Source organism: Erinaceus europaeus, chromosome 4 (genome assembly GCF_950295315.1).
Source record: "Erinaceus europaeus chromosome 4, mEriEur2.1, whole genome shotgun sequence".
NCBI classification, from domain to species: domain Eukaryota; kingdom Metazoa; phylum Chordata; class Mammalia; order Eulipotyphla; family Erinaceidae; genus Erinaceus; species Erinaceus europaeus.
In genome coordinates, this window is record NC_080165.1 from 47,810,762 (window position 1) to 47,824,795 (window position 14,034).

The 14,034-nt window shown below is 47.7% G+C and overlaps 2 protein-coding genes across 2 annotated transcripts in view; one reads left to right on the top strand and one right to left on the bottom strand.

The window, feature by feature from the left end:
- The window catches only part of DTNBP1 (dystrobrevin binding protein 1), a 112,668-nt gene extending 110,128 nt beyond the window's left edge, over window positions 1–2,540 (top strand). Inside the window, exons 9-10 of the mRNA XM_007539268.3 lie at window positions 1,166–1,309; window positions 2,073–2,540. Of these exons, the coding sequence (XP_007539330.2) occupies window positions 1,166–1,309; window positions 2,073–2,287 (359 nt within the window). The 3' untranslated portion in view covers window positions 2,288–2,540. The remainder of the gene's footprint in view (window positions 1–1,165; window positions 1,310–2,072) is intronic.
- A 922-nt stretch (window positions 2,541–3,462) lies between these two features.
- The window catches only part of JARID2 (jumonji and AT-rich interaction domain containing 2), a 278,157-nt gene continuing 267,585 nt past the window's right edge, over window positions 3,463–14,034 (bottom strand). Inside the window, exons 13-18 of the mRNA XM_060189331.1 lie at window positions 13,004–13,109; window positions 12,048–12,230; window positions 11,432–11,562; window positions 10,373–10,556; window positions 8,972–9,079; window positions 3,463–5,053 (exon numbers count right to left, since the gene is read on the bottom strand). Of these exons, the coding sequence (XP_060045314.1) occupies window positions 4,871–5,053; window positions 8,972–9,079; window positions 10,373–10,556; window positions 11,432–11,562; window positions 12,048–12,230; window positions 13,004–13,109 (895 nt within the window). The 3' untranslated portion in view covers window positions 3,463–4,870. The remainder of the gene's footprint in view (window positions 5,054–8,971; window positions 9,080–10,372; window positions 10,557–11,431; window positions 11,563–12,047; window positions 12,231–13,003; window positions 13,110–14,034) is intronic.

Consider the following 14,034-nt stretch of genomic DNA (forward strand, 5'->3'; position numbering starts at 1 on the left):
TATCTTACCTGCCTGAACTTTATCAGCTTTAATCATTATCAAGAAGTTGCCAGCCTAGTTCTTATCTTCCCTAACTTTTCTTTCTCTTGAACGTTCCTTAATTGCACTGTAGTTAAGGGGTTCTTTTTTCTGTCTTCCTTGGAATATGTATCGCTTCCTAGATCTGGGACCTCAGGCCAGTCACCATATCTGAAAAAGTATCAGTCTCTTCAAATATAAATGTGCCTTCCCCACCCCAACCCCTTGTATTTTTTCCATTCTCTCATTTTTAGAACTGTGAACATGCTAAACTTTCGCATTGCCATCTCTTTTATTTCTTTGCTTTAAAGCAGGGAAGTTCTCTTTAAAGGTTTTATTCATGATTAATGGTGGTGTTATAAGATTAAGATCACAATGTATAGTTCCCCATCACACCCATCACCTAAGCTCTGTGTCCCCACCTCCTCAAGTGGGGAATTTCATCTTCTAGTTTGCTCACTTTGTCTCTGTTTCAACTTTGTGCCGAGTTTTTAATTCCAGTGGTTACACTCTTTCCTATCTGAAAAGTTAATCACCTTTTTCAAATGCCTGGTTTCTCTTCATCTTTGACTCACTGTTCCTTTCTCAGCTCATTGACAAGTCTCGGGCAGGTGCTAACACTGGGATACTCCCACTTGTGTGTGCACTTTCAGCAGTGTGCAATCCTGGTGATCCAGGCTTCAGGATGTAGACACCCACGAGTAGAAGCAATGTATGTTTCTACTCTCTCACTGTGTGGGGGCAGTAGAAGCAATGTATGTTTCTACTCTCTCACTGTGTGGGGGCAGGGGGCACATGATAGAGACTTAGGGGACGCAGACTGAGACACACTGTGGTCTCAGCTTCTTGTAAGTGGCTTGATAAGTGTCCTTTCCCTGCTGTCACTGCAGGGAGCTATTAGTTCCAACTTGGAGATGCCCAAACCTAGTCCGGTTAAGATGGCAAGTTAGGTTATTTATATTGAGAAATGTTACAAGGGCAGGGGGGAAAAAAAAAAAAACTAGGATAATTTAAAAACCACTGTGGAGTGGCACTGTTCCATACCTAGGAAACAATATAAATGGCCTACTGTAATTGATGTTCGTTTCAAAGAATCAAGACAAAAAAAAAAAAAAAGTTGTTTCTCTTTGTGCTCATCTGGCCCCAGAACCCACGGGCAGCATGTCATCCATGGAAGTGAATATCGACATGCTGGAGCAGATGGACCTGATGGACATTTCTGACCAGGAGGCCCTTGACGTTTTTCTGAACTCAGGTGGAGAAGATAACACTGTGCAGTCCCCCGTCTCAGGTAGGGAGTGACAGTCATTCTTTTTTTTTAATCTTTATTTATTGGATAAAGCCAGCCAGAAATCAAGAGGAAAGGGGGAAGAGAGAGATAGCTGCAGCTTTCCTTCCCCCCTGCAGGTGGGGACTAGAGACTCAAACCTGGGTCCTTGTGCTTGTAACATGTGCACCACTACCCTGCCCCGACAGTCATTCAGAATAATGCAATCTGACATGGTAAAGTGAGTAATCTCCTAACCTCCTGAGGGCATTTCTAGCTCTTTAATGCCTTCTCCAAATTTTGTTTAGTCTATTTTCAGAAAATACTGAGGCATTTTCACTCATGAAAAAAATGTAAGGTAAAGCCCAGCAGCTCCCACTTCCTCCTAAGTCAGTCCCCTCAGGTTTATCACAGCCTGTGCTCTCCTTAAACTTCTCAGTACAGTTGCTGTGTCCTCCTCTCCCAGCAAAAATGATAAGTGTTGTTCTAAGGAGCTGGGCCCTGAACCCTGCAAAGGTTGAAACACTAGAAGTGAAAATGACTGCTGGTCTCTCCTCCAGAGTTAGGGAAAAGTTAGAAAAGGACCCCATCATCTGCATAGGGTTTTAATTCCTTTGAAGATCATAATTTGTCCCCATGCAATTGTATAACTGCTGAGAGATAGTTTCTGAACTATTTTGAAGGTTATTATGTCAACTTAGGGTTTATGAAATCCTGTAAAATATATATACAAACATACATACATACAAGTATTTTTTAACAGGTTTTCCACTACCTTACTTTGCAGGGCCTGAGTCAAGTGTTGGTGAGAATGAAATTACTCTTCAAGTTCCGAATCTCACGGAATCACAGACCAAACCTTCCTCATCCTCTTCGTGCACTGACCAAGCCAGCCAGGAGCCCAGTGAAGATGGGGAGTCCCCACTTGTTCAGTCTGATGAGGAGGGAGTTGAGGTGGACACTGCCCTCGCCACTTTGCACACTGATGACAGTGACTCCTAAAGTCAGGCCCGCAGTCTGATGGCCCTTGAAGTCTTAGCTGTGTGCACATTTCCCACTGTGAGAAGGCAAGTGTCTTTATGGAAGCTCTTGATTTTTACCCAGTTGCCAATAATGTGTAAGTAACTGGTGGAAAGAACAACTACCAATAAAGCTTGAGGACATTAAATGGAGTGCATAGCCAGTTTGTTCAGAAAGGCTTCTAAATTGATGCCTCCAGCAATCACCCAGAGCCATGTCAGTTCGATGCTGAATTTTTTTAAAAAAAGGCCTCTTGCAGATAGCAATGTTTCCTTTGAATTATAGCTGTAGTTTTCACTTAAATCATTACAAAATTAACAGTACAATGACCAACCCGTACTGTGAAACTATAACGGACATCTGGCTCAAAGAGAAAATATTATAGCCAAAAGCAGTCCTTTATTATGCCATATAAGAAGCTGACTGCACTGGGTTATTTTTTCCCCCCCCTTTCACCACTCAAAACCCAACACCACGCACAAGGGCCACCTCTCCATTCAGAACGAGGCACAGGTTCTCACAAGGAAAGCCCTGGCCTCGGAGAAGGTTGGCCTCTCGCTGTGGAGACTCCACTGCCTGGACCAGAGACCAAGATAGATGGCAGCCATTCGGTTTTTCTCAGAGAGGAGTCACATGACCACCAGCTGATGGAAAGTGAGCAAGACTAAGCTGTTGTTTACTGCACTCCCCACCTGAGGGGAAGGAAGCTCAGCCTACTGATCAGAAAAGAAAAGACCTCGTTTCATTCACTCATCTTCCACAAGACAAACAAAAGTCAAAAAAACTTTTTTATTATTAAACCTTGTAGTACAAACCTGAAAAGTAAACAAAACTGGCAATAAACAACATGAAGTCTTCCCTCCCAAGGGAGGAGTGCAGAGCAGCGCTAATAAATTAATGTCAAACTGTAAGCCATAGGCAGAAGTTTACTGTCAAAAGAGGGAAAGTACACAGCAAGGCCATAAAAACCGGACAACCACATTGGAAAACACTTGACTCTGTTTATGTAATTGTTAAATATTCCAAAAACAGTTCAGTCTTCTGCAACAACAACCAACAAAGTGGATCACAGGACATCCTGACAGTCCCACTGGCAAGCTCAGTGCAATATGGGTAGCTACGGGGTCGATGGGTCCAATTATGAAACAAAGAACAGCTTGTGAAAACAGTTTCCCTTTTTTATTCCACACATACTGTACACACAACCGGAGAAGGGCAACAGCTACTCCATTATTATTTTTTGTTGTTGTTGTTCAGTGATGTAAGCAGCACTTATAAATGTTACAAGAAAAACCCTGTAAGCATCCAATCCAACCGATGAAGAAACTAAAATGTAAGGCTTTTCTTCATCTTGTCTTCTCACCTCCCTCCCCTCCCCCCACCAAGAAAAAGGCTCAAGTATTTAAAACAATTTACAGGCATATGTACAAAAGGGATGGGATTTTTTTTCTTTTTTTTTCATTTTTTTTCCTTTTTGTTACAACATGAAGAGAAAAAATAGACAAGATGAGCGCAGATGCATTTTCACATTCAAAAAGAACTGCAGACCTAGTGGCTCTAAATGTGATCATAAAACAAACTGGGGAAAAAAAAAGATTAATGCTGACTTGTGAAGGTGAAAAACAAGCAGTGAGATGGAGATGGAATGTTAGAAAGATTGCACATCTATGACAAAGAAGCACTTAATGGCTTCAGTTATTTTTTTTTCCTTTTTCTTTTTTCTTAAGGATGCTATTGAAGGGTTTTTTGATAAAGTAGCCAACAGCACCAAAAAAATAACAGAATGGATTTCCTAATGAAATCAGGCACAGGTTTCCCTCACGTGACCCCTCCAAAGGCAGGCAGTCTTTTTCTCCCCTCTTGCTTTTTCTTTTTTCCTTACAGACAGATGCATAGTGATGTGCTGGTAAAGAGAACCTCGTCACTCAAATCTCATTTTGCCTATGGTCAGAAAACAACGTCCGCCTCTAGCTGCCATAACCGCCCAAGCAAACAAAATGGGGGTTCTCCGGTTTTAAAATTACAAACTTATCTTGCACATGGCAGAAGAAAAGACAGCCAAAGTAAAGCCATTCCTTTTCAAGTTTTGTATGTGTGTGTGTCGCCTATCCCTTTTCCTCTCTAGAAAAATCTGCTCACATGACTGATGGTTTTAAAATTTGTTCTCCAAACTTCACCCTCTTCAAAAATGGGTTAAAAAGCCTTTTTTCCCCAACAGTTACCAAAATAAAATAAAATAAAATAAAATAAAGGCTTTTGTTAGCCAAAGGGGCAATACAAATTAATACAGCCCCTTCAAGGGTTTTAAAACAGTGGATATTACGGCAGTTTCCAAAATCTGACTGCAGTATCTAGGTATTCTAAAAAAAATAAAATAAAAAAAAACAAAAAACAAAAACAAAAAAATTCAACAGTTTAATGCTAAAACAAAATTAGTCCTCTAAAACCAGAAGAAAATCTTCTTTAGAGCTAGTGCAAAGACAGCTTGTATCCTACGGCAAGTACTCCAAACTAGAATATAATTACAAAAAAATATATATCGATCGACCATGGGTGTTGGCATCTTCACGACGAGCTCGAAGCACTTTTGGATGAACTGGAGGAGGCAAGCCGGGATGGCGGCACGTCCACGGTCGCTCTCTTGCGGGGCCCTCTTTTTGGTGCAGGTTTACTGAGACAGTTCTCAATGCTGCCATTCTTACCAGATACCTTGCCACAGATCTGATTGACCAGGCTGATAATTTGTTCCTGTTTCAGATTGAAAGGAAGACAGATAATTAAGAAATCAGAAGAGCACTGTCCCATAAACTACCCAGGGAGGTTTTGAGAGCAGAGTGTGTACCCAGTGACTGCCATCAAACCACGTAGAAACTGATTTCTGAGCAGTGCCTCAGTATGGGTAAGGAGGCGAGGGGTAGACTTTGAAGTCCTGAGCTGGAACACAGGTTAGCGTGGTTGGTGAGAAGAAAAACCTCTAAGAAGTCACTGAAATGCTTCCCTGATTAGAGAGCAACCACTGCCATGTGTGATTTTTTTTTTTTTCTTTAATTGCCATCAATTGCCAACCCGTGACTGCATGAAGAACCCACCACACTTCCTCCCGGTAGCCACTTTTCCCTGTCCTTTTAAATTTGATGCGACAGATAGAAATTGAGAGGGGTGGGGGAGACAAATAGACACCTGTAGACCTGCTTCGCTACTTGTGAAGTTTCTAAGGGGGGCAGAGGGCACACCTGAGTCTCACACGTGGCAACAGTGTGATTGCCAGGTGCGTCACCATTTGGCCTGCTGCCATGTCTTATCTGAAGGTCAGCATAGGGTAAGGCCCATAGCACACACCTCCACCAACCTCCACTTCCTCCAAAATTCTAGAGAGCCAAGTACCTGTCAGATGTAAACCAATATGCAGGAAGTCCTGAAATATTCCAGCTCCCATAACTACACACACTGAGTAAATTCTGATGTGGTCTGTATGTTTATCTGAGACAGACAGCAACTGCATCCTCACAGCCACCTGGAACCTCCACAGGCTGCCCTAGACTTTCATTATTGACCAGTGAGCTGCTCAGCTCTGGCTTATGGTCATGGGGACTGAACTTGGGACAGTGGAGTCTCAGTCAAGAGAGTCTCTCCATAACCACTGTGCTATCTCCTCCACCTAGACTTTGAAAGAAGCCAGCTAGTACGGGGAAAGCTGAGAAGTTGTCCAGGGGTGTGGTGCTCTAATTCGCTTAGCTTGCTCCCAAGAAGGTGACAAATAACTGAATGCGGGAGTCGGGCGGTAGCGCAGCGGGTTAAGCGCACGTGGCGCACAGCGCAAAGACCCCGCATAAGGATCCCGGTTGGAGCCCCCGGCTCCCCACCTGCAGGGGAGTCACCACAGGCGGTGAAGCAGGTCTGCAGGTGTCTGTCTTTCCCCCTCTGTCTTCCCCTGCTCTCTCCATCCTATCCAATGATGACGACATCAAATAACTACAACAATGAAACAAGGGCAACAAAAGGGAATAAATAAATATTAAAAAAATAAAAAAATAATAACAATGCATTCACTTGACTCTGGCAACCCTGACACTGGAGATAGTAAGAGTAAATTCAAATACTTGTCTGTACACATTTCTGTTTCTGCCTCCTCGGGGGAGATAGAAAACAAAACAAGTAACAGAACTCCAGCACACATAGGAGCTGAGCCTTGTTTTGGCCTGTTTCTACCTTCCCTCAAATAAACAAGTAACTTTTTCTGAAAAAAGAAAGGAAGCAGATGAAATACTTGGGAAAGCAATGTCTATGGCTAAGTTAAAGCACCTAGACAAAGATGCTCGTGGGGTGAAGAGAGTGAAGAGATGCAGTTGCACTTTGGTAAAATTTAGGCACATGGGTTAAAAATCACTTCAACAGCCTGAGTCAAGCTCAAGAAAGCCAGTGCCACAAGGTCAGGAGATGACATCCTGCCCTTGCCTGTGAGACAAAAAGACACGGAACACGGGTGGTCTCAAGTCACATCTAAAATACAGCCCAGAGTTAAAAGAACAAACAACCTTCAACTCAGTAAGAAAAGTAAACTTATTTGCTGAAATAAGTTAGGGTGCTGGTAAAGTAAGGGGTGTCTCAGCACCTTTCTTCCTTATACGTCAGCACTGATGATGAAAGCTTTGGGCTGACAGACCCTACACTCGACTCCAAGGACTTTGGTCTCATCAAAACAGCTATAAAATAAGCCAGGGGCGGAATTCACCCATGTCCGTCTCCCTCCCTCCCTCCCACCAAAAACACACACCCTAGAGCCACCAGTGCTGTTCAAGCTGCCAGAATGAGTCTTACTCACACACTGAGGGGGTTATTTTTACCCATGTTCTGACATTTGCTGTAGGAAGTAAAGAAGTAGAAGGGCAAAGTGGTTGTTGCCTTTGCTGAACCTGCTCTTTAAAAAGAAACATGTTACAAAAGACCTGTACTTTACTTTCTAATTTTATACTCTAGCCAAAAGCTTATCAAATCCAACCCAGGATCTGGGTCACCACCAAATCTAAGAGAGGATGTAGGAGGGAGAAGCAGGTCTCAGTCTTGGCAGATGCCAGAGACCCACTCCAAAAAAGGGCAACCCGAGGCCTGCAGGAAGGACCCAGATGTCTTTGTGCAGCAGGAGCTGACCAAGAGGGACGACGTGCTATCCCCGCATCAAGCTGAACATCCCCAGAGGGTTCCTGAGTCAGTCAGCACATCGTCAACCAACCCACTGTCAGAAAAGCCAACAGACAGGAAAGCATTGCTCTTAGAAGCGCAAATCTTTGGCCGGGACGATCCCTGCCATCCCCTTTGGCACTGCACGTTGGCTCGTGAGAGCAAATGGACTACGAAGACCAGCGCAGAGAGCAGGAACTAACAGGGAGGATGGCAGGAAGCACAGACACACTGAGAACTGGTGGGATCTAGGATTTGTCTAGAAGGGGGAACCAAGAGGATGTTCTGAATTGGTGTATAAAGTGAGTGACTGCTTGTTCCAGAGCTGCCCACTGTCCTCACGCTGTGGCCCTGCTGCCTGACCTGCCAGTCCCTGAGATGACATCCTCACTCCTAGAAAGGTTAGAGCTGCCGAGCAGACAGGGAAGGGGCTCCTCCATGTATGTAAACCAGACTGCAGGCAGTCATGTGGCTGAATCTGAAAAACTAAACCCTTGTAAATGGAGCTCATCTGGTGGCCAGGTGGTAAATGCTGTGAGGGCTCAGGTGGGCCCTGCTTCCAGACCACAAAGCAAGAGATTGTCCCCCAGGGGTCAGCAGCACTGGCTGTCCCAGGCTGGAGAAACACTACTGGCATCCAGTGGGCAGAGGCCAAGAGTGCTGCTAACATGGCACAGTGCCCAAGATGCCCATGTGGCTTGATCCACTTCCATATATCAGCAGTGTGGTCAAGGAGATGGGGGAATTCAAAAAGGACCCCAGCCTTGGTGTTTCTTAAAGACCCTGCCCCTGGCTCCTATTCTTGCCCGGTACTCAGTGAAGAGGGGACAGAGACCAAGAAAAGGCATATGGGTTTAGGGTTCCAAGACAAAGAGTTCAGTGTTACCCTTTCTGGGGGGGGGGGAGGTGAGAGGGTGGGTGTGGTACAGACAGTGAACACCCACTGACACCTACTGCCCAGGACTGGAGAATCAGCAGGCACAGCAGTAGTGACAGTGAAGGCCCTGCCGTGATGACCAGAAGAGGGTCAGCTCCCAAGAATAGGGCAAAAGAGAGCAGAAGGCCCACCCATAACTGCTGGCCCCACTGAGTATCTGCTCCATTGCCTGGGAACCGCAGAGTCTGGCCGCCTGCTCCCACGGCTCTGGGGACCTCTGCTGTCAGGACTACGACCAAGTACAAATGCCAACTGAATCTGGTATGAGCTCTGGATAATGTTAGGAAACTAAGTCCATTAAAGCAAAAATTGTCTTCAGTATCATTCCTAATAGCTGGTCTCACCACTTCAGATGCAGCACAAGCTGAACCCGCCCATTTCCTTGTCGTAGGACAAAGAGCTGTTTTTCTATCGAGTCCAGTGTTTGGAGTGTAGGGAAAGGATTTAGGCCAGGATAGGCTCACCCTCGTGGGGAAGAGGAGACTTTTGTGCCTCCAGTGAGAACACACTCCCTGGGAGGCCAGCTCTCCAGCGGGGACCGAAGCACTGACCTCATCGTAGCGGTACATCAACTTCAGTCCTCGGCAGGACTTCTGCTTCTCCACGTGGCGCAGAGCGCACTCCAGGCAGAACACAACATTTTCATTCTCCTGTACGACCTGTGAAGAGGGAACAGAGCTGAGCATCTTAAGGCAGGTCTGACCTCTGTTCCCCAGGAATGTGTGTGTGTTGGTAGAAGAGTGGGGAGAAGACACGGGACAGCACAACATCCCAGGAGCCTACAGAGCAGCCTGTCCTGCCTGACCTCATTACCTGTCACCTGACAATACTGGAAACTGGTGGAAAAGACAGTTAGCTGGACCAAGGTCTTTGCCTAAACAAGGAAATGCTGACTGGGTGCACCTGAGGGCAGCTCAGTTCCACATTAGGTTTCTGCCACTTCTTTTTTTTTTTTTAATATTATCCCAGGGAGTCAGGCGGTAGCACAGCAGGTTAAGCGCACGTGGCGCAAAGTACAAGGGCCTGTGGAGGGATCTCAGTTCGAGCCCCCGGCTCCCCACCTGCAGGGGAGTCACTTCACAGGTGGTGAAGCAGGTCTGCAGGTGTCTATCTTTCCCCCTCTCTGTCTTCCCCTCCTCTCTCCATTTCTCTCTGCCCTATCCAATGATGACGACATCAATAACAACAGTAACTACCATAATAAAACAACAAGGGCAACAAAAGAGAAAATAAATACTAAAAAAAAAAATCCCATTTCAAGAGGCACCAGTGTGGACCAGGGCAGCCGTGCAGAGAACATTCCTTGTCCAACTGGCAAGCACAGATCATCCTGACACACCATCCAGACTCAGCCTGAGCTGCCAACATCCTATACACATGGTCCTCTGAAACCCACAGAGGTCTGTCCTGTTGAACCTTCCCAGCAGCCTTCCAGAGCCCATCAAGCCACTCCGCATAGCCAGAACAGACTGCATGTGATTGGCGGCCTTGCCCAGGGGGGTCTGGGCCTGTGTGGCTAGGGAAAGAGCAGCTGCCTGGTGAGTGAGGTGTTCCCATTCCTCACCTTCTAGCCCTGGCTCCATTCTGCCTTAAAAAAAAGTGAAGTGATTTCCTGATGGAATCACCTCAGCTTTTAAAAGTACTTAAGAGAACTAGGAGCAAACAAAAATACACCCAACTCACTAGTACTACATATATGAAAATAGTAAAGGTAAATAAAACGCCAGTTTTTACCTATGAACACAGGACGTGTTCTCTCAACAATGACAATCAAGCAGGTAAGAAATGCATGATGACAATTTAGGACGCCCAGGTAAGAACAAGAGAGAGAGATCCAAAGCAGCAAGGGGCCCCAGGCTCTGTCCATTCTCTGCACCTCCTGGCAGGACCCAACAGGCCTCCTGGTGGGGGTGGGGGTGGGGGTGGGGGTGGGGGTGGGGGGACAGGCTCACCATGGACAAGTAGCACAAGTGTTGGCAGATCTGACACCTCCTCTCTGAGGTCTCCAACTGCAACCACTTTCGAGGCTTTTTCTTGCCATCTGCCACAGTGCTGGTGCTGTCATGGCTGCCGTAGCGCGCGGAGGAGTGGAGGCCAGCCTCAAACAGCTGCCTCCGCTGCTGCAGCTCTGTATCCCTGTCCAGAAATGATGCCAGAGTCAGGCCACAGGGAAGGGACACGTTAGCCTACTGACCAGGGAGAGGGCAGAGACACTCCAGAAGCCCGGCCAGTCTTCCCAGGGCCCTTAACAAGAGACTGGCATCCTTGAAGTCATCATTAGAAAACCTCCCAGTCTCCAAAGGACTCTGTTGGTTGGGCTCTGTGTACAGTTAACACACTAGACATAAGTCAGAACTATGAATGGGTGCCCTCTGCATTCTAAGTGAAGACAAAAACAACCAAATTATTGGTTGATCTCATCATTAAAGGTTCAACCACCACCATGAGTCAAAATTCCGAGCGCTGCTCCCTCAGAGCCAGTCAAACCTCGCCCCTTGGCAGGGAGAGATCATGAAGCCACATGGGGAAGGGGAAAAAGGGGCTACAATGAAAGTGAAGCACAAGTCTCACTTCCAGGTCTGCTTCAGCCTTTGTGAGAGCTCCCGCAATGCTGCATCATTGAAGCAGGACAGGGGCTGAGCCTCAGGAACGACCAGGCACCAGGTGTCAGGTGCACTGCAGTGGATGTGAGCTGCGCGGTGGACAAAGGCCAAGCAGGCCGGCGAGGGACGGCCCCAAGCCTGATCCCCACTGGGTACAGGCCGTTCACAACTGTGGCGCCCAGGTGCCGAGTGCCCACCACCCACCCACTGCCACCACGAGTCTTAACCACCTACGTCAACACAAAAAAATTCTGGCTCCAGACATCCAGCAGGAAGGTGAAGGGGAAATTTAATTAGTTTAAACACTCCCCCAAAGTCATCATCTTTGTAGCCAAGCACCAGGTGGGTTTCCAGTTCCCACAAGGCCCTAGTGTCCCCTCACCTGCAGAGTGCAGGCCTCTGTGTTACCTGAGCTCATCCAGAAGGGCTGAGATGGTACTGAGGGTGGGACCATTTTCCTTTTTTGCTTCTGCTTGTGCAATCTGGTAGAGTAACTTCTCCATGGAGAATGGCTTGGCTATGTGGCGACGCTTCATTTCCTGAAAGAGGCCGGCACATCCATTCTCAGCACTGGGAAGTGCCCAAGTCCCTGCTCACTCTACTGGGGGGGTGGGGGGGGGGGAGGACTGGGCAGGCAAAACCTTCCATTTCTGAATTCTGTCTGGACTCAAAGCAACTGAAAATCCTACAAGGACGCTGTTTGCTCCTGTGAAAGGCACTTAACGCCAGCACACATCACTACTCCACACGCAAGAGGCCGCAGCCACAACTCTTAAGATGGTTGGAGATTTTCCCAGTCACGATAAATGTTTATCATAAGCACCTTCACTACCAATCTCCTCGTTCAGGGTCAGAAAACAAAACTCAAATCTTTCTCGGCACAAACCCTGCCTAGAAAAGACTCTCTCAGCTGTTTCGTAAGGGCTGTAGAGGCAGATCCTAAACTGGGGCATTTTTAAAGCACACGTGTCACGTGGTGCACAGCATCTATGCACTCAGAGGCGGACGGGGCTGCCAATCTCACCTTGGCCGTCTCGAATCCCATGCTCGTCCACTGGGTGGTGGCAAAGTGCACGGTCTCAGAGACGCTGTAGCCGCAGCACACTTTGGACACGAAGGAGCCCGGGAAGCAGACAACGAACTGGCCGCTCTGCTGCACAGTCCTGTGCACCTTGATCCCCTCCTTGCACAGCACCTCCGGGGAGATCTGGGGGACAGGTGTGTTGAGATACCCTCCCCACTGAGCTCCACCCTCCTGACACCAGCCCCACAGCTTCTCAGGAAGCCTCTGTCTTAGCGGGTGTGACTGGTTGTTGGCTTCTTTGGAAACTAAAGATAATTTCTAAGACAAAAAGAAAGAAGACTGTGACCCCAGATTCCTACAGGGCACCATCACTGTGGTACACACGTGAGGCACTGCGGGCCATCCCGGGAGTCAGATGGGAGTTAAGGGGCTGGGGGGGGGGGGGGGTCCTGGAGGTAACACCCGAAGCTTCTGTGACCAGAACTAGGGAGCCCAGCAGACCTAGGCAGGGGTCAGAAGAAGTCCTAAACCAGTATCAGAGCACAGCCAAAAGTTAAAAAAGACTCCCAGAAACTCAGCATGCCTTTCTGAAAATGGAGTCAGAAGCATCCTGACTAGTGGCCTCACTATCCAGGTGCCCAGCAGATAGGATTGGAGGCACCAAGGAGGCTCCAGAGTGCTGCACCCAAACCCAGGGCCCCACCCAGAGCACACCCTTATCTCCACTTATAAAGCCAGTGGGTCCTGGCACAGGCTGAAAGTCACCAGGGTTGCTCACTGTCCAGCGTGACCTGAAGACAAGACAACACTTGTCTGGTTTTCACAGAAGAGGGTGCCTGGGTTTGGGTACATCCACTGAGGGCATATTCCACGTCATCTGCTTGGCTTCTCAGCAGACAGGCTGTGTCACAGTTCCTGACAGCCCCGTTGGGCAGACACCCCAGGGGGAGTCCTACCATCACGTTGCTTTCCAGCATCTGCAGCCCTGGGGTCCCGTTGGCCTGCAGCAGGGTGTGGACCACATCCTCCAGCTTATTCTCCTCCTCAGCAGGAATGCAATACCTGGGGTGTCAGGAGACATGGGCAGAGGCGGAAATCTAATGAGGAGGCTCCACTAGGAATGCACATCAGGAAACACCTTCCCCCCCATCTTCCAGAGAAATGAGCCACACAGGCTGAAAGAAGCCTGGGGTGCAGGAGGGAAACAATCTCACACAGGGAGCACCGGGGTGTGTGGTGAGGCCTGTGTGCCTCCATGTCCCGGGGCAACTCTGCTGCTCCCACCACACAGCCACACCGCTCCCACCACACATGCCAAGAAGCCTTCAAACTAAAACCAGAAACCACTGTGAATCAGTTCCAGATACACCTGCAGATTGAAGCACTCCCTCTAGGTCTCTGGAGCTGCAGGACTAGGGCTCAGTGCAGGCACACACAAAGGCCTTGGCCGTGCACCTCGACGGTCTCCCAGAGGCTACACCTATGACCCTTCAGACAGTGGAGCACAGAGCAAGTCAAGAGGAATCCAACCCGTGCGATCAGCACTGTCAGCCAAACACACGGAAAACTAGAACACCAAGCCTATCAGGTAAACAGGCGGCTGGCAGGTACAGCACAGGGAAGATGGTGGCAGGCAAGGCAGGAGGGAGAGGCAACTCTCCACTGAGGGGAATGGAGACCCATCGAGGACAGACTTGTTAAGGTACTTTTTTTTTCTTTTAGTTTTTTTTTCCTTTTTATTAATGATTTAATGTTGATTTACAAAATGATAAGATAACAGAGGTATAATTCCACACTGTTCCCACCACCAGAGTCCTGAGTCCCCATTCCCTCCACTGGACACGACAGTAGTTCTCCCAAGGTCACAGATATCAGTAGACTATTATGTATACACACACACACCCATTTTTTTTTTTCCTATGGTCCTGCCTTTTCTTCCTTTCTAAGTCACACCTATAGCTATTGCTACTTCTGAATCACTGCTCAT